At 43.1% G+C, this 19,107-nt stretch overlaps 1 protein-coding gene and 1 long non-coding RNA gene across 5 annotated transcripts in view; one reads left to right on the top strand and one right to left on the bottom strand.

Moving 5' to 3' along the window:
• LOC122695275 overlaps positions 1 to 14,803 on the bottom strand; it is an 80,017-nt gene extending 65,214 nt beyond the window's left edge. For 2 of the 4 annotated variants that reach the window (XR_006341332.1, XR_006341335.1), the window contains exons 1-2: positions 14,778 to 14,803; positions 14,317 to 14,401 (exon numbers count right to left, since the gene is read on the bottom strand). This is a non-coding gene — a long non-coding RNA (uncharacterized LOC122695275). Of the gene's footprint in view, positions 1 to 11,295; positions 11,830 to 14,316; positions 14,402 to 14,777 lie in introns of those variants that run through there. The other 2 variants (XR_006341334.1, XR_006341333.1) reach the window with 2 other exon arrangements.
• MARCHF10 (membrane associated ring-CH-type finger 10) overlaps positions 1 to 19,107 on the top strand; it is a 97,305-nt gene that overhangs the window by 1,267 nt on the left and 76,931 nt on the right. Inside the window, exon 2 of the mRNA XM_043904970.1 lies at positions 6,306 to 6,412. Coding sequence (XP_043760905.1) covers positions 6,323 to 6,412 — 90 coding nt within the window. The 5' untranslated portion in view covers positions 6,306 to 6,322. The remainder of the gene's footprint in view (positions 1 to 6,305; positions 6,413 to 19,107) is intronic.

The raw sequence follows: 19,107 nt of genomic DNA, 5'->3' as shown, positions 1-19,107 counted from the left end.
AGAGGAACTTTGAGTTGAAAGAGGGGCTTACACTGACATTTTTCTTTGTGAGTGAACCAATAAATAACATATTCATTTTGATGAGACTTATAACATGAGAACATCGTAAGAAAACAGTGAAATGGCTTGCTTATTATTAATAATAAAAAGGACTCCCTTCCCATCAATTCCTTTTTGTGAAACGTGACCAGAGAACAGAAAGACAGCACATGTGATTTTTTTTAGAGCACTGGAAGAAATATATTCTGCAGTCAGACTTTGTTTCTCCTTAGTCAGGGAAATTAAGTCTGAATTCACTGGAAATTGACACTAGAGAGGAAGGCATATGTCACAAAGTTCTTAGAATATTCCTCCCTGAAATTTCACAGACGTGTAGAATTTTGAGGCCAAGAAGAATTGTTCACTCTCGCTTTCAGCCAAGCAGGACTTCCTCTCCCACATGCCTCCTCCTCTTATTTCCTGCTCCCTCTCCTGACTTAATATGGCTTCTCCTGTGGATTTCTAAAGCCCAAAACTGGCACATTATCACCAGAGACTTAAAACAGAAGTGTGCATAACCATGAGTGGATATTGAATTGAGAAGCAGTTCAAAGGTGAGAAACAGCAGAGAATACAGAACGCTGTTTTAGAAACATGCACCCTGCCCACATTTTATTATCACTCTCCTCCCCTCCACCTGTCCATATTTGCTAAAAAAAAAAAAAAAAATTGGGGCTTCAAATGGCCATCTGGTTGAGTAGGCCCACAAAGCTGAGATCCACACATGAAGCATGATCTCATGTGGATTTATTTCCATATAGTGATTTCTGTTTCTGGTTCCTCCTGGTCAGTTTTTCAAACCCGAAGTCCAGTATAAAGTTCAAGTGCCACTTCAGAAATGTGGAGGATGTTTGCCTAAACTGTGGTGACCTACCCATCATCTCCTTGATCTATCTCCAATAATCTGTTTCTTTGGGGCCTAGAGTATTTGTTTAATCTCACAAAGTACTGATGTATTTAAGTAAGATTAAATGTGGCACCATGATGCTTCTAAATATTGATTTTATAGTAGAGTCCAGTCCTAGAGAGCTTATGGGAGGACAAAGAGACTTGTAGGCAATTTTAAAGTCCATTATTTGGTAGGTAATTGTGAAGTCAGAGGTAACTTAGCATGGAGTAATTCAGATAATGCTATTTCCCACCTCTTTAGACAAAATTATTTCATGTCTCTTGACTGAGAAGCCTCCTTAAAATAACACAGCATTAAAGCCAGGAGAGATTAGCTGGCTTTTCCAGGTTAATTTTATAACCAAAATGTTTCATCCAAGTGGATTCTGGGATGCACTCTTTCAGTGACCATTAACATATTTTCGTTGTGAATCCTTATGTTCTCTGCCTGATTAATATTCAGACAGGCTTTTCTTTCCATCAGTAGCAGCAGGAATTCATCTTTCTGCCAGTTTTAACACCATTGTTTTCTGAAAAGCGTGGGAACATAAGTTTATTCTATGCAGGTACAAATTCATATGAAAAGTTAAAAGTGGTCTCTTAAGTGAGACTTCCGTAAGTGACTATTAAAATTCTCAGAGACAAAATTTAGGCTTTGTGTGTCATCTGTGGAACTACCTATCAGATTGTAGTTTTGGGTTCTGACTCACAAAGATCAGCTTGCTATAAATGAGAGAAAATATGCCCCAAGGGACCAGCACAAGTTCCTAGATGATATTGTTTGGGGCTTAATGATAAATCTTGCAAGATTTCATAGAGACCAGACCAGACACTGGGTCACCATGAGTCAGAGGCAACCTGATTCTGCCAATATCTGCACAACTGGAAAAACAAACCAAACAAGGAAGGAAAGCCATAGAATATAAACACTTGCGGTCAAGAATGTTGTCTGTCTTATCTTGCTGCTTTCCCAGAGCCTACAGCAGCGTCTGTCACATGGCTATCATTAAAAAACACATGTAGGAAAGAAGAACCAAGCTGGAGGCATCACTCATCTTCATTTCAAACTATATTACAGTGCTACAGTAATGAAAACAGTATGATATTAGAAGAAAAATAGACATATAGATGAATGAAACAGAATTGAGAATCTGAAATAAACCCATGCATATGTGGTCAGTTAATTTATGACAAAGGAACCAAGAATATATAGTGGGGAAAAGATAACCTCTTCAATAAACAATGTTGGGAAAACTGGACCACTGTGTTACACCATACACAAAAATCAACTCAAAATGGATTAAAAACTTGAACATAAGGCCCCAAACCATAAAACTCCTAAGAGAAGTAAGATAGTAAATTCTTCAATATTGGTCCTTGCAATGGATTTTTTAAATGTGGCAACAAAAGCAAAAATCAACAAGTGGGCCTCCATCAAACTAAAAGGCTTCTGCATAGCAAAGAAAACCATCAACAAAATGAAAAAGCAAACCCACAGAATGGGAGAAAATATTTGCAAATCATATATCTAATAAGGGGTTAATATACAAAATATATAAAGAACTCATACAACTAAATAGCAGATAAACAAACAACCCAATTTTTAAAATGAGCTGACCTGAACAGACTTTTTCCCAAAGAAGACATACAGGTGGCCAACAGGTGCATGAAAAGGTGTTCAACATCACTAATCATCAGGGAAATGCAAATCAAAACCACAACAAGATATCACTTCACATGTGTTTGAATGGCTTCTATCAAAAAGAAAAGAAACAAGTGTTGATGACAAGTGTCGGCAAGTATAAGGAGAAAAAGAAACCCATGTGCACTGTTCGCGGGAATGTAAATTGGTGCAGCCATTATGGAAAACAGTATGGAGGTTCCTCCAAAAAATTAAAAAGAGAACTACATTTGACACAGCAATTTCACTCCTGAGTATTTAAGCCAAAGGAAACAAAAACACTAACTCTAAGAGATATTAACATGTGCACCCCTATGTTCATTGCAACATTATTTACAATAACTTAGACATGGAAGCCACTGAAATGTCTTATCAATGGGTGAATGGATAAAGAAAATGTGGTGTATCTATAAAGATCCCCTGGAGAAGGAAATGGCAACCCACTCCAGGATTCTTGCCTGGAAAATTCCATGGACAGAGGGGCCTGGCAGAGCTTGTCCATGGGGTCACAAAGAGTTGGACATGACTGAGCATGCACACACTCATGGACACACACACTCACATACACACACATACACACTTAATGGAATATTATTCATCTATAAAAAAGGAGGAAACCTTGGCATTTGTGACTACATGATTGACCTTGAGGGCTAAGTGAAATAAGTCAGAGAGAGACAAAATACCATGATCTCTTTCATATGTGGAATCTAAAAAATGAAACCACCAAACTCATGGATACAGAGAGCATACAGAGAACAGATTGGTGGTTGCCAGAGGCATGGAGTAGGAAGAGAGTGAAATGGTGAAGGAGCTAAAGAGTACCTGCTTCTTGTTATTAAATAAATAAGCACTAAGGATGCAATGTACAACATAGTAACTATAGTTAATAACAGTATATGTGACCATTGCTAACAGAATAGACACATCATAAGAACAAAAAATAATTGTAATGATGTGGGCTGACAGATGTTAACTAGACTCTTGGTCCTTTTGCAATACATACAAATACCAGTGTACTCCTGAAACTAGTATGATGGTATATGTCAATTATGTAGTTGCTTGGTTGCTAAGTTATGTCAGGCTCCTCCGTCCATGGGATTTCCCAGCAAGAGTACTGGAGTGGGTTGCCATTTCCTTCTCCAGGGGATCTTCCCAACCGAGATCAAGCTTGTGTCTCCTGCATTGGCAGGCAGGTTCCTTACCACTGAGCCACCAAGGAAGCCCATATGTCAATTATATCTCAGTAAAAAAAAAAAAAAAAAAAAGATATGTGGAAATAAGTGAAAGAGCTTTACTGGTCAATAAGCAGAAATAGTGTGGGACCCCTGATGAGCCTATAAATGAAAGCCAGTAGACTCACTATGAACTATGCCATTAACTAATTCAATGTTTTTGTCATCAATTTAGACCACAACAGTCAAACTCGAAAGCATCATCTGCACTTCCTTAGCTCACATTTATGCAACTCGGTGCAATCTGTCTTCAGCCCCGTCACTCCACTAAAATACTCTCACTGAGGTTATTAATAATTTCTTCCTTGAAACACGCACTTCTCAGCATCTATGAAACTGCACCCACCTGATTCTCAGTTTTCCTCCTGCCTCTCTGGCTTCTTTCCAGAGTTTCTTTTCTACTAACTTTCCTGTTCTTAAAATCCAGTGGTCCTCAGAATTTTGTCCTGGGTGATCCTTCTCTTTACAATACCCATCGTGCCTTCCACTTCAGCTGTTACCAAAATGCCAGCAACGCCCCAGTCTTCACTTCTCTAATCAGCTCCAGAGCTATATATCTAACTGCTTACTCGACATCTCCATTTGCTGTCCCCGGCCCCTTCAAAATCTGCATTATTTTCTCACAAACCTGCTCCTCATTCCAAGTTTTCTGAAGGGAATGTTGGCATCAACCAGCTAGCTGCCCGAACCAGTAACCTGGGCAGCCACCTTTACACTTCCGTCTTTTTTATTATCATGTCATTTTTATTATCGTGTCATCTTTATTATCACCAAGACCTGATGATTTTTCTCTCCTCAGTGTCCCTTGAACCCATCATGATTAGAGCGTGGGCGCTGGCATGAGACTCCCTGGTTTCAAACCCCAACTCTTGGGCTTACCAGTTCTGTAACCTTAGACAAGTTACTTAATCCCTTTGTGCCTCAGTTTCCTCATCTGCAAGAGAGTGATAATTTTTGCCGCAATCATGAAGATTGCATGTTATGTTAGTATGTTTAAATATTTCAAACACTACTTAGCACTTCCAGAGGCTCCATAAACAGTAGCTATGAGCTCCTCCTCCTCTTCCTCTTTCCCTCCAGTTGTGACCCAAGTCTGGGCACCATCTTATCTAGATTCCTCTAACATGTCCCCAGTGGTCTGTCCACTTCCATTCTTCTTCTACCTCCTCCCCCACCCTCCATCCGGTCTCTATCCTACAGCTGGAGGGACCTTTGGCTTTGTTTTGGTTTTGGCTACAGCTTGTAGGATCTTACATAGTTCCCCGACCAGGGATTGAACCTGGGCTCCTGGCAGTGAGAACATGGAGTCCTAGCCCCTGGACCACCAGGGAATCCCCTGGAGGGAACTTTAAAAATGCAGATCTAATCACATCCTCCCCCCGATTGGAACCTTCCAGTGGCTTTATATGACTCTTTGAATCCAACCTCCAAGGCCCCTCATGAGCTGGGCCCACAGCCCTTCCGTGGCTGTCCTGGCCTCCCTGTGTTCCAGCTGCCCCGTCCCCTTCCTGCCCTGAAGCCTCTGTACTTTTTGTCCTTTCATCCCAGATCCTTTTGGTCCCATTTCCAGCCCTGCTCACTCCTTAGCAAACCCAGTGTCCTTCCCTAAGGAAAACCTTGCCTCCCCCTCCCCCAGTGACAGTTTCTCAGAGACCCCCTTTTTTCTGCTCCATCGCACTTATCAACATCAGGGTCCACTGTCAGTGTTCCAAGACTTGGGGTTTGAACCCAGAGAGTCTCACACCAGTGCCCAAGCTCTAATCATGATGGATCCCAGGGATACTCAGGGATGAATACCATCAGGACTTGGTTTTCATATGGATGGACCAAGAGAGGGCAGGGTGAAGGAAGCCACCCAAGTTACTTGCTCGGGCAGCCAGCTGGTTGATGCCAACATTCCCTTCTGAAAACTTGGGAGGAGGAGCAGTTTGTGAGAAAGCCATGTGGAGTCTGAGGGGGCTGGGGGACTACCATGTTCAGTGCTGGCTTCCACCCTAGACTGAGAACCACAAAGCCCAGGGCCATGTCATCTTGCAGACCACCTGGCCTCCGTGCCCAGTGGAGTGCCTGGATTGGAATGGGGGTGTGATCATCGTAGAGTCCATGAGTTTATGTGACCACGGGGCTTGGAGCTTCGGTCATTGCTAATCAAGCTAGGTTCTTTTTTGTCGTGTGGTCAAACTGCTTCTGCCGGTCTAACTCCCTCTGAGTAACCAGGACAGGCTGGCTGAAGCCAGCTGACGAAAGTAGCTACATTATTTATGTCTGGAACAAGAGGGCTGTAAGGGCATCGACACCCAGACAAAGAGTCCTTTGAGTTTGTGCTGAGGAGCATCTGTGCCCTTCCAACAATGGACTTGAGATTAATAAGAGAATAAAAGCAATTATACTAAGAGAAGCCCCCAAATGGCAAAGCAACAGAGGGTTATATCACAGCACATTTATCCATCTTCTGTACGCAGGTCGGCGATCAAGAATCATGTTACATGAAGCAAAGGAGAGGCAGAAGTTCGTCAGTGATATTCAGTATCTGCGGGACATGCAGCACAAAGTGGACTCAGAATACCAGGTAATAGCAGGAAATGAGAATTCTCTCCCACCAACAGGATGAGGAGAGAATCGGGGGAACAGTACTGGTATATGAGAAGCAGGAATAGGTTTCCAAAATTCAAACCCCACACTTGGGACTTCCCTGGAGGTCCAGTGGTTAAGACTTCGCCTTCCAATGCAGGGGGTGCAGGTTCGATCCCTGCTCTGGGAGCTAAGATCCCACATGCTTCAAAGCCAAAAAAAAAAAAAAAAAAGTAAAACAGAAGCAGTATATTAATGCATATATGTGGAATCTAGAACCATGGTACTGATGAACCTATTTGCAGGGCAGTAATGAGACGCAGATGTGGAGACTAGACTTGTGGACACAGTGTTGGAAGGAGAGAGTGGGATGAATTGAGAGAGTAGCACTGAAACATGCACATTACTGGGTGTGAAATAGACAGCTGCTGGGAAGTGGCCTGTAGATCACAGGGAGCTGAGTCTGGTGCTCTGGGACGACCTAGAGAAGTGGGGATGAGGATGTAGGAGGGAGGTTCAAGAGGGCGGTGGCAAGGGGGCGCAATGTATGTATACTTATGGCTGATTCAGGTTGTTGTGCAGCAGAAACCAGCACAACATTTTAAAGCAATTATATTATTTAAAAATATATTTTTAAAAAAACAGAAGCAGTATTGTAACAAATTCAGTAAAGACTTTAAAAATGGTCCACAACAACAACAACAAAAATCTGTAAAAGAAAAAAATAAATCTCAAAAACCCACACTTAACAGCTGTGTGACCAATGAAAAGCTACTTAACCTCTCAGAGTCTGTTTCCTCGTCTGTACAATGGGGATAATAGTGCCCCCCCCCCCCATTATATCATCATGGAAATGAAATAACATTTTTCAACTATTTAGTCCAAAGCTTGGTACACAAACCTTATCAACAAATGACATCAGGGCTTAAATTGGATAAACCAGCAATCAAGAAAAAAAGACATTAAGGAATTAACCGGGTCACCCTACCATTTATCAAACAACACACCCTTCCGTTGTCCTGCCGCCAGAAGAAAGGTGGTTAACACATTCTACAACAAGCTAACTCTTCGTCACCCTAGTTACAGTGTTTACATGCAAAAACAAAACAGACAGGGAGCCTGAGAAGTCATGATGTAATTACCCAGAGCTGGCGTGGGACAAACCTGCCAGACTGGCTTGTGGGATTCTGGAAGCAGTTAGAAAGTGTCGCTCAGCCTACTGGCTGGAGGTCACCCCTCAACAATCAAGGAGGCACATCCTTAGCTTCAGCTGAGAATCAAAAAGTGCTCCTTCCCAAAGGAAAACATAGACCTGTCATTATCAAGTTTTTCTCCTTCTTAGCAATTTCAAATATAACCGAACCTCCCGTGTCACCAAGGAAACCAGACCGATCTCAGTAACCTGATTTCACCTGTATAACACAGTTCAGCTCTGGGCCTGGAAATGAAGTCAGCAATTGCCTCCTACACTTGTCAATCCACCTCCAAGGCTGTAGAATTGAGGGGATTTCTATAAGATAATAAGAACGTAAACATCAGAACTGGTCACACTGGGAGGCCCTCTGCTTTCCACGAAGATGCCTCTGCCACAGAGCCCAGGTTTAGAAATACTTGCTTGAAATTGTCTCCAGAACAGGCACATAAGAAAATCAATCTTATTATTTGATGGTCTTTCCTGAAGAAAACCGCACAACCACGCGGCTTGGAGTCACTTGCAGCTTTATTTTCTAATCTCATTTGGGCTTTCAACACTGTGCTTGTTAATAAGGACACTTTCAACACTGTGTTTATAAATAATAATAATTATTAAGTGCCTACTGTGTCCTGAACAGGGCTTCCCTGGCGGCTCAAATGGTAAAGAGTCCACGTGCTAATGCAGGAGACTTGGATTCGATCCCTGGGTCGGGATGATCCCCTGGAGAAGAAAATGGCAACCCACTCCAATATTCTTGCCTGGGAAATCCTGTGGACAGAGGAACATGGCTGGCTACAGTCCATGGGGCAGAAAAGAGTTGGACATGACTGAGCAAGTGAACAACAATGTTCTGCAAAGTCCCTTCTCTCCCCAACTTCTTATTCTATGACTGAGAAACAAACTACACACACAAGTAAATTAATATGTAAGATAATATAATATATGTGATAAATATAATGAGGCCACTAAAACAGAGGTAAAGGGGATGGGGTGATGCTCTTTTACACAGGCAAGGCATCTTCTTTGAGTAAATAACATTTGATCCTGGAGGTAAAATGATGGGAAAGAGCTGGTCAGAGCATCCTGAGCAGCAAGGAAGCAGGTGCAAAGGCCCTGTGGCAGGAACTAACTTGGTGCAAACAAAAGAAGGTGCGCTTGGCTGAAGCGCTAAGGGAGGGTATGGAAGAGGTAGATAGGACCAGATCACATTGAGTCTCTCAGGACAAAGCTTGGTCTTTGGTGTTTATTCTTATCCCAGTGAGAATTATTGAACAATTTAAAGCAGGCGAGTGGGATGATCTGATTTACCTTTTTAAAAAGATCACTTCAGGGGCTTCCCTGATGGTCCAGTGGTTAAGAATCTGCCTTGCAATGCAGGAGACACCAGTTTCATCCCTGGTGTGGGAGGATCCGGCAGGCCTCAGGGTAACTGAGCTCATGCACCACAACTGTCAAGCTTGTGTTCTGGAGCCCATGAGCCACAACTACTGAGCCCACATGCCTAGAGTCTGTGTTTCACAACAAAAGAATATACTGCAGCAAAAAGCCTGCACACCACAACTAGAGTAGCTCCCCACTCGCCTCAACTAGAGAAAGCTTGTGTGCAGCAGTGAAGACCCAGAGCAGCCAGAAATAAATGAATTTAGGAAAAAAAAAAAAAGATCACTCTGGCTTTTGTGTGGGAAAAGGACTGAAAAGGGCAAGAGAAGCTGCAGAGAAACTTATAAGGAAACTGATAAAAATTTAGGCGAGACCAGCATGGTGACAGTGGGGGTGGTGAGAAGCAGCCTGACCCCAGGAAATATCAACAGAAGCTGCACAGACATCTTGCTGATAGACAGGGAGGAAGAGTGAGGGAAAGAGGGATGAAGGATAACTCCAATATTTTTGTTGTCCATCAGTTCCCTCCATTATCACGGTTTAAACTTTAGTTTTTCAAACCTCCCATCCTTCTACTTTCAACAAGGACCATCCCTCCCTGTTTTACACACACATGAAACCAAAGAACTTGAGGCCGACAGGTGGGACACCACTCAGCTCTTCCCCTTCCATCCCGGGATGCATGCCTGTCTAGCCCTCAAGTCTCGAGGGGTGAAGGACACTCTCACTGCTGGGGCCGGACCTGAGAGCTTGGTCCACGCTCCTGTGTTCCCAGCCCCTCTCCATCCGTAGACCTCCCATCTGCATCCTTGGAATTCCTCCTCTTCTTACTGTCTCAGCCCACAAACATGTTCAACTCTCTCTCACACCGAGAACAAAAAACAAAGCTGCCTGTGGACCATGTGTCCTTTTCCAGCCACAACCCTGGCACTTTCTAGTCTCCATATGTCCCCAAACAGTCAGCGAGACTTTTGTCTCCACTTCCTGCTCCCTCGGGTGCATCTCATTACCTACTGGCCTGTTAGCCTGGCCGTCTCCTAAGGTCAGTAGCAAAAATCAGCGGACAAATTTTAAGTCTTTGTTTTCTGAAACTTTATCTGCATTTGGGGCCATTATTCTTTCTTTCTCGAAACATTACTTCTCTGGCTTCCTGACATCACGTTCTCCTGGTTTTCCTCCTGTTTCGCTCACGTTCCTCTCTCTACCCATCATGTGTTAATTCCCGTAGGTTTCCATCAGCCCAGTTTTCTCCTAGTTCACAATTTCTGTGGCCCATCTCATCCCTTCCTATGTTTTTAACTACCACTCATACACTGATGGGACTTCCCAGGTGGCTCAGTGGTAAAGAACCTGACTGCCAAGGTAGGAGACATGGGGTCAAGCCCTGGAAGATCCCCCTGGAGAAGGAAATGGAAACCCACTCCAGTATTCTTGCCTGGGAAATCCTGTGAACAGAAGAGCCTGGAGGGTTACAGTCCATGGGGTTGCAAAGAGAGTCAGACATAACTTAGCGACTAAACCACGGCAATAACATACACTCATGACCTATAATCCCGCGTCTTCTCAAAGTGTCGGAATCCCATACACAGCTGCTTGCTGGATGGGTCCAGCTAGGAGTCAGAAAGGCACACCGAATTCAGCGTGTCCATGGTGAACTCAGCATGGTCCATCCCCAATCATCCTCTTATGTACCCCCTCTCTGAAGATGGTGGCCCAAACCTTCCCTGACTCCTTCCTCTCTGTCACCACCCACAAACCACCCCACCACCACCCCCGCCAATTACCGAGTCCTGCTGAGTTTACCTAAAAGCTCATGAACTTGTGCCTCCCTTCTCATCCTGTGGCCATTGCCCTGCTTCCAACCTCCATGGTTTATCTCCAAGTTTATTAAAATATCCTCATAACCGCTCTCCCTGCCTGCAACCTTGCCACCTTTCAGATCAAAATTTATGGAAAATGAGAACTGAATATGCGATTCCATCGTTTTCCCCTCATGCAGAGGCAGGTCCCAGACCCAAGAACCACAGCAAGAACAGCCCAATCCTCCACACTTCTCTAACCTCCCTTCCCTGGTCTTTATTCTCTCAACAAGAGTGGTGAAGATCATAGTTTTAACTTAGAACTAGAGGGACCCTCTGTATTCCCATCACACCCTCTTCAAAACAAAACAAAACCTTATTGAAGTGTAATTTACATATCATAAAATTCACCTGTTTTAAATTTAAATTTACCAAGTTTGCTGTCATCACCATCATCTGGTGTTAGAACATTTCTATCGCACCAATACGAACGCACCCTCTTCATACCTCTTCTTCATTGTTGATGAGATTGTACTGTTGTTGATGAGATTGTATTGGAATTGTCTTTTGTATGTCTTTCTATCAAACTGGACCACAACTTCTTCAGGGAAGGACGGAGTCACTTTCCTGTGTTGAATCAAACGCCTTGTCATTGATTAAAGTCAGCATTAGCGAACTTGACCACCAACAATGTTTATCAGACACAGGTTTAGCTGACTTGTAACTAATCCTTAAAGTCAAATCCACCTTCATTGAGCATTTTCAAAGCCACTCACCACAAGGTCTACAAAAATAAATTTGGTTGTCCTTAATATGTTCTGAGGATTGTCAAATTAAGTATATAGTAACCCACAGAAACTGCTTTGATGGGAATAGTGATGAGTTATATTGTCGACTCTGTCCCTCGCCTTCTTCCAGAAAAGATTTAAAGTAGGGATTTAAGAATCAGTTGCATGGGACTTCCCTGGTGGTCCAGTGGTCAAGACTTTGCCTTCCAATGGAGGAGCTTTGGGTTCAATCCTTGGTCGAGGAGCTAAGATCCCACATGCCTTGCAGTCAAAAAGAAAAGAAACTCTCAAAATAAATAAATAAAACGGAAGCAATACTGTAACAAATTCAATACAGACCTTAAAAATGGTCCACATTGAAAAAAAAAAAAAGAATCAGTTGCATGACTTTAATGACCCCCTCAATAACTTGGTCCACATACAACCTGCATGTATGTAGATAGTTTACTAAGATAGACTTTGCACTGGGTAGATACTGAAACCCTGGGGCATCAGTGAGCTTGACCAGTTACTCGTGGAAACCCCAGCTTTTACTCGCAGCCCAGTGACGTGCAAAGGACTCCCCATTTCAGGGTGTACAATAGTGTAAGGCCTAATAACCAGATGTGACTCCCAAATCATAGACCTTTGCCACATACGCCTTCCTGTGCTGGACTTGCCTTTAATGAACTGGCTCGAATTGAAGCCCTTAGAAACCCGCTATACACACTATTCCTGTGACTGTCTAAAATACTCTTCAGGCTGGTATGCACCAAATTAGCAGTGCCTTTACAGGTCTGTCTGTCAGCAGCAGGAGAGGAAGGTTAAACCCAACCTGAGTTATTCTGATGTTATTCCTCTCAGTGGTTGGGTGGGACACTTTTGAAAAACCAAGAGGAAATAAACATCTATTTGGCATATTACATGCTATTTCAGAATCTGGTAGCTAGTACGTAATTATACGCCATCTCAGAATTTGGCTCTATTTCTTCAAGGGTGTTCATGCTGTGTAGCTTTTTATTTCCCCTTCTTTTGGTCAAATGTGTTTATGTAGCTTGTGGCAAAATTTAACCATTAACGTCCACTGAAAGCTAGAAAGAAAGATTACACCTGGCATTTCAGGATGATTTTCTCGACTCTATCAAATGTGTTCAAATGGGTTTCACGTCATGTTGCTTATTTTTCATTCGGGTTCTTTCAAGTACAGATCAAAACCTAATATGATGATATAAACTTGTTTAAGGATGTGATGAGTCACTGCACCAGGTGGCACGAGTCTGGGAACTATCCACTCAGGGGGTTGAGGGAACAGAGATAATTCAACTTTTTTTCCTGCAGGAGTCATGGGGAGGGGTATGTGACATGTGCGTTTCTCTACTCTTCATAGAACGAACAAAAAAAAAACTCACTTGAGGGGAATAGCATATCAAACTGTTTTTTACACCTTTGATTTCTCAACCTCTTAAAACTGATGAACTTTGATAATGTCCCCAGTGATAATTAAAAGCCCAAACTCTGAGTTAGGCATGTTGGATCATTGTTGTTATTGAGTCACTCAGTCGTGTCCAACTCTGCGACCCCATGGACTATAGCCCACCAGACTCCTCTGGCCATGGGATTCTCCAGGCAAGAATACTGAAGTGGGTAGCCATCCCCTTCTCCAGGGCATCTTTCCAACCCAGGGATCAAACCAGACGCTCCTGCATTGGCAGGCGGATTCTTTACCACTGAACCATCAGGGTAGCCTCTGATGGAGCATAAGAACAACCAAAAGCAACTGAAGGCCGTAGCAAGTCCCGCTTCTCAAAATGCTTGTGGGATTCAAGTAACAGTAACCTTGCAGATGAAGATGTAGAGTTGGGTCATCATTACAATGCTTTTTAGACCAGAACCATGAAGCTGAAAAGTATTTCTGGGGTGCGTGGCTTCTTAAGGTATCAGGAGCCCAGATGATGACTAGAAGAATGGGGCTGGTGATAAAAGGGACAAAAGAAACTTTGAGCATCCCTGTGGGTTCAGAAAGCTGTAATTCTGAAGAAAATGGTTTACAGAGGTAGCCTGCATGACTGGGAGTGGGAGCTCCTCAGTTGGCTGCTGAGGGGGTGCATGAGCTCAGCAAGCAGATCTCTACTTCTTGGGCAGATAAACAAGGATGAATGTCAGGCCTGCAAGAAGAGTCTTTCTTCTTCCACAGCCAAGATTGGAGTCACATTATTTGGCAAGAGCGGACTTTAGAAAAAGGAGTACACCCAGAAGTGGGATTGGAAACAATTAGAGGTTGATCAAGACTATGATGAAGATGGTAGTGGTGACAATGGTGGGGGTGGGGGTGGTAGATGGTGATGATGCTGAGTTTTACTGATGCTACAGCGAGCCAATCACTCTGCTAAGCATCTCACTGCAGGCTCTCCCTGCAGTCTCCCAGCACAGAGACACCTCCATCCCAAAGACGGGAGAAGCAAGAATCTATGGAGTTAGTCAGCTTGCCCAAGGTCACAGGGCTAGAAAGTGGCAGAGCTGGGCCTTGTGGCGTTTACCCATACTGAGTTACAGTGAATCACAAAACCCACATCATCCCCCGAAGGCACATAGGCATGTTTGTTTTCCAGCCCCACAGTGGTAGCTTCTGCACAGAAGGCAGGCTGACAAACACATGTTACAGTCAGAAGGATGAGTTTGGGGGTCCAGGGGGGTACACCACCAAAGGAGGGGTGAAGGAAGAAGCCCCAATTCTCCCCAGAAAGAAGAAACAAGGAGTTACCTGGAGCCTCCATTTCAAGACTCAGCCAGTTCTTGTCACAAGAACAGAAACTTATTTATAGCCCTCTAGCTCCAGACACATGAAACTGAAAGAGAAATAAAGTCCCAGGGTAAGGGGAGCCCCTGGTGATGATGAATTACAAATCTGTTCCTTCTCCCCATCCTGGGGATTTCACACTCCTCAGCCCCTATCCCTTCAGGACCCTCCAAGCAGAAACCTCATCAACATCAGAAAACAACAACAACAAAAAATCATTCACATGTACAAATAACAAGAAACTGGTCCCTGGGTAGGGCTGGGGCTTATGGCTAGATTCTTGCTGTTTCTAGGACTGGAAGTCTGAACTTAGCTCTGTCCCCATGTCCCCTTCTCAGCAAAACTGTAACTTGGAGAGGACTAATGTTTGATTTACATGGAAAGATTGCTTGGCTGTTTCAAGATTAAAATTAGAAAGTACCTACCTTGCCACTCGTTTCTTCTCCTGCTCCTCCTCTATGAGAGAAGGAGGGGGGGTGAAAACCGGAGGGGAAAAACATTTTTTTTTTTCAACATTGCAAATCATTCTATTCCTCCTCCCCTTTTAGTAAAGAAATATTTAAGTCGCATGCATTCTTGGAGACAAGTTTCAAAAAACACTCAGCCCACAAGAATTCTGTTCATCCCACAAAATCTGCCTTGGTCCTGCATGCAGTTGCTAATACGGGCTCCTCCACTTTCAGCCCATCAGCATTTCCTTCCCTAGCCTCTAATACAAGTCAGTTAGGGTAACAGAGACCTCTGAGGCTCCAGGAAACAATACTACAGGCTGGGGCTCCCCTGCCCCCAACAGGAGCTCCACTCTGAAGTTATCGTAAAGAAATAGGGAAAAAGAGGCCCATATTTAGTTGGACATTACTGAACTCTCCAGCTGACTCTTTTTAGTTTTAGCTTGGTTTATTCTATCATTTGGTGTCTGTTTAACTTATTATAGTTACTATTCAGTATTGGGGAGGGGTTCTTATTTAAATTATTTATTAAAACAAACACTGTCCAGAATTATTTAAAAGCCTTGCTATCTATTGGAATATGGCATCATTTTTTAAAATAACAAACCAAGGGCTGGGATCAAGATTGCTGAGAGAAATATCAACAACCTCAGAGAAGCAGAAAATACCACTCTAATGGCAGAAAGTAAAGAGGAACTAAAGAGCCTCTTGATGAGGGTGAAAGAGGAGAGTGAAAAAGCTGGCTTAAAACATGACATTCAGAAAACTAAGATCATGGCACCCAGTCCCATCACTTCATGGCAAATAGATGGGGAAATAGTGGAAACAGTGACAGATTTTATATTCTTTGGCTCCAAAATCACTGCGGGTGGTGCCTGCATCCATGAAATTAAAAGATGCTTGCTCCTTGGAAGAAAAGCTATGACAAACCTAGACAGTGTATTAAAAAGCAGAGACATCACTTTGCCAATAAAGGTCCAAATAGTCAAAGCTATGATTTTTCCAGTAGTCATGTATGGATGTGAGAGTTGGACCATAAAGAAGGCTGAGTGCCAAAGAATGGATACTTTTGAACTATGGTGCTGGAGAAGACTCTTGAGAGTCCCTTGGACAACAGGAGATCAAACCAGTCAATCCTAAAGGAAATCAACCCTGAATATTCACTGAAAGAAACTGATGCTGAAGCTCCAATACTTTGGCCACATGACGCAAAGAGCCAACTCATTGAAAAAGACCTTGATGCTGGGAAAGATTGAGGGCAGGAGGAGAAGGGGCAACAGAGGATGAGATGGTTGGATGGTATCACCAATTCAATGGACAAGAGTTTGAGCATACTCTTAGAGATAGTGAGGGACAGGGAAGCCTGGCGTGCTGCAGTTCATGGGGTCACAAAGAGTTGGACACAACCTGGCGATTGAACAACAGCAAGGGGAAAAATTCCACCATTTTGGAGTCCTCTCCCTTTCCAAGCAAGGTGGGGTAAAATGACACCTTTCTCCTAAGTACCCAGGATTCACCTTGCTACAGGTGCCACCTGGCCACTGTAGATGAACCCTGAGACCAGTGCTTCACCTGCCAATCAGTTTTGAAGCACAGTGTAACTGATTCTCTGTTCCAAAGCCCAGGTGGTAAATGTTTTGTTAATATCAGGTCATTTCTACTCTTAACCTTGTGGCAGAATATTGGCTCTCCCCTTGGCTGTGAAATTCTGGCAAGTCCTTCAAGGAAGGAGATGCATTTTCTAACAGAGGGAAAAAGATGTGGAAGGAATCTTTCCTTTCTTAACCCAGGCAGGAAAAGGAAGATGTCAGGCCTAGTTTAGAAATAAGATTGTCTGTCTTTACACTGCATTTCTTTACTGTAGCAGTGGATAATTCGGCTCTGGCAGGACAAAGGTGAGTTCAGTTATTGGACCTATAGAAACTCTGCAAGAAGTTTTGCTACTGTGCAGTATTTAAAATGTCAGTTGAGGGCTTTCCTGGCAGCTCAGTGGTAAAGAATCCACCTGCCCACACAGGGGGCATGGGTTTGATCCCTGATCGGGGAAGATCCCATGTGCCGTGGAGCAGCTAAGACGGTGCACCACAACTATTGAGCCTGTGCTCTAGAGCCCAGGAACCCTTGAGCCCTAGAGCCCATGCTCTGCAACAAGAGAAGCCACCGCAACGAGAAGCCTGCACACCGCAACTAGAGAGTATCCCATGCTTGCTGCAACTAGAGAAAGCCAGCACAGTAATGAAGACCCAGCACAACCAAAAATAAATAAGTTACTTTTTAAAAAATGATGATGAAACAGTTGGAAGGGAAACCATATGCAAAGGGAGAAAGGGAAGGAGGAAGAGATGAGAAGACAAGAGAAATAAACCAGGGTCCATTCTTCACATAGGGCTTCCCAGGTGGCAATAGTGGTAAAGAACCCACCTGCCAATGCAGGAGATGCAGGAGATGCGGGTTTCATCTCTGGGTTGGAGAAGGTCCCCCGGAGAAGGGCACGGCAACCCATTCCAGTATTCTTGCCTGGAGAATCCCCTGGATAGAGAAGCCTGGTGAGCTACATGCTATGACTTAGCATGCATACTTCGTATCATGGTGGTGGTTTAGTCCCTAAGTTGTGTCTCACTCTTGCAACCCCATGGACTGTAGCCCACCAGGTTCCTCTGTTCATAGGATTCTCCAGGCAAGAATACTGGAGTGAATTGCCATTTTATTTTCCAGGGGATCTTCCAGACCCAGAGATTGAACCCAGGTCTCCTGGGCTGAAGGTAGATACTTTACCGACTGGGCCACCAGGGAAGCCCTTATTATCATATATAAAGTTAATTCCAAATGGATTATAGATCTGTATATAAAACTCTAAAACTTTTAGGAAAAAAATAGGAGAAAGCCTTTGTTACCTTGGGTTATGAAAAGTGTCCTTAGATACACCAAAGTGAAGTCTCTCAGTCGTGTCCGATTCTTTGCGACCCCATGGACTTTAGCCCACCAGGCTCCTCCGTCCATGGGATTTTCCAGGCAAGAGTACTGGAGTGGGTTGCCATTTCCTTCTCCAGGAGATCTTCCCCACCCAGGGATCGAACCTGGGTCTCCTGCATTGTAGACAGACGCTTTAAAGCACTATGCAAAAATAAATAAAAATTTAAAAGCCAGATAAAGATAAATATCATATGATATTGCTCATGTGTAGAATCTTTAAAAAATGACACAAATGAACTTATATACAAAACAGAAATAGACCCACAGACATAGAACCAAAGGGGAAGCGGGGGAGGGATAAATTAGGAGTTTGTAATTAATATATACACACTACTACAAATAAAATAGATAACCAACAAGTACCTACTGTATATAGGGAACTGTACTCAGTATTTTGTAATAACCTATATGGGAAAAGAGCCTGAAAAAAATGATTCATATATCTGAATTACTTTGCTGTATACCTGAAACTAACACAATATTGTACATCAACTATACCTCAAAAAAAAAAAAAATCCATTGACATGCCCATAGAACACAATAGCCTTGGATTTTGTTCAGTCCTAGTACTGGAAGAGAAATATTTTGGTACTAAATTTTGCTTTAAAAATGGAACAATTCTTCGGTTGTTTTATTTATTTATTTATTTATTTATTTTTGCATTTGGGAATAGATAGTTCCCTCCAAAACAAAAAGGAAGTTTAGCTAACATCAAGTGCTAGATGCTGGGGGATTCAAAAGATAAGGGTGGTCTTTACCCTCAGGATTTCTTGCTGATCAGCAGGAGAAACAGGCTCAGAAAATAAAACAACTAAATACAATATTGGAAAAGTTGCATGATTCAAGTCACGTATGTATACAGGGGCAATTAATAGGGCCTGGGGAAGAATATACCCTGAGTCAGGGTAGAAACTACAGGGATGAGATGCCCTATGAGCTGATTCCTAGCAGATGGAGCAGGGTTTGCCAAGACAGCGTGCTGCGAAAGGTATTCCAAGTGGGAGGAACAGCATGTGCTAAAGCTCTCATGTGTGAAAATTCTTATCCTGTAGCTGGGAATCTACAGAATTCTTATCCTGTAGCTTGGAATCTGACCCACGGGGATACAGAGCAATGGAGGTGAGCATGAGGAGTATGAAGAGAATAAGAACGAAGGGGAGGGATAAATTAGGAGTTTGGGGATTAACAGATACACACTATATATTAACAGATACACAGATTAACAGATACACACTATATATAAAATAAACAAGGACCTGCTGTATAGCACAGGGAACCATATTCAATATCTTGTAATGACCTATAATGTAAAAGAATCTAAAGAATATATGTG

This window comes from Cervus elaphus, chromosome 5, assembly GCF_910594005.1.
Source record: "Cervus elaphus chromosome 5, mCerEla1.1, whole genome shotgun sequence".
NCBI lineage: Eukaryota > Metazoa > Chordata > Mammalia > Artiodactyla > Cervidae > Cervus > Cervus elaphus.
Note: the sequence above shows the minus strand (reverse complement) of the source record. Positions and strands in the feature narration are given on the sequence as shown.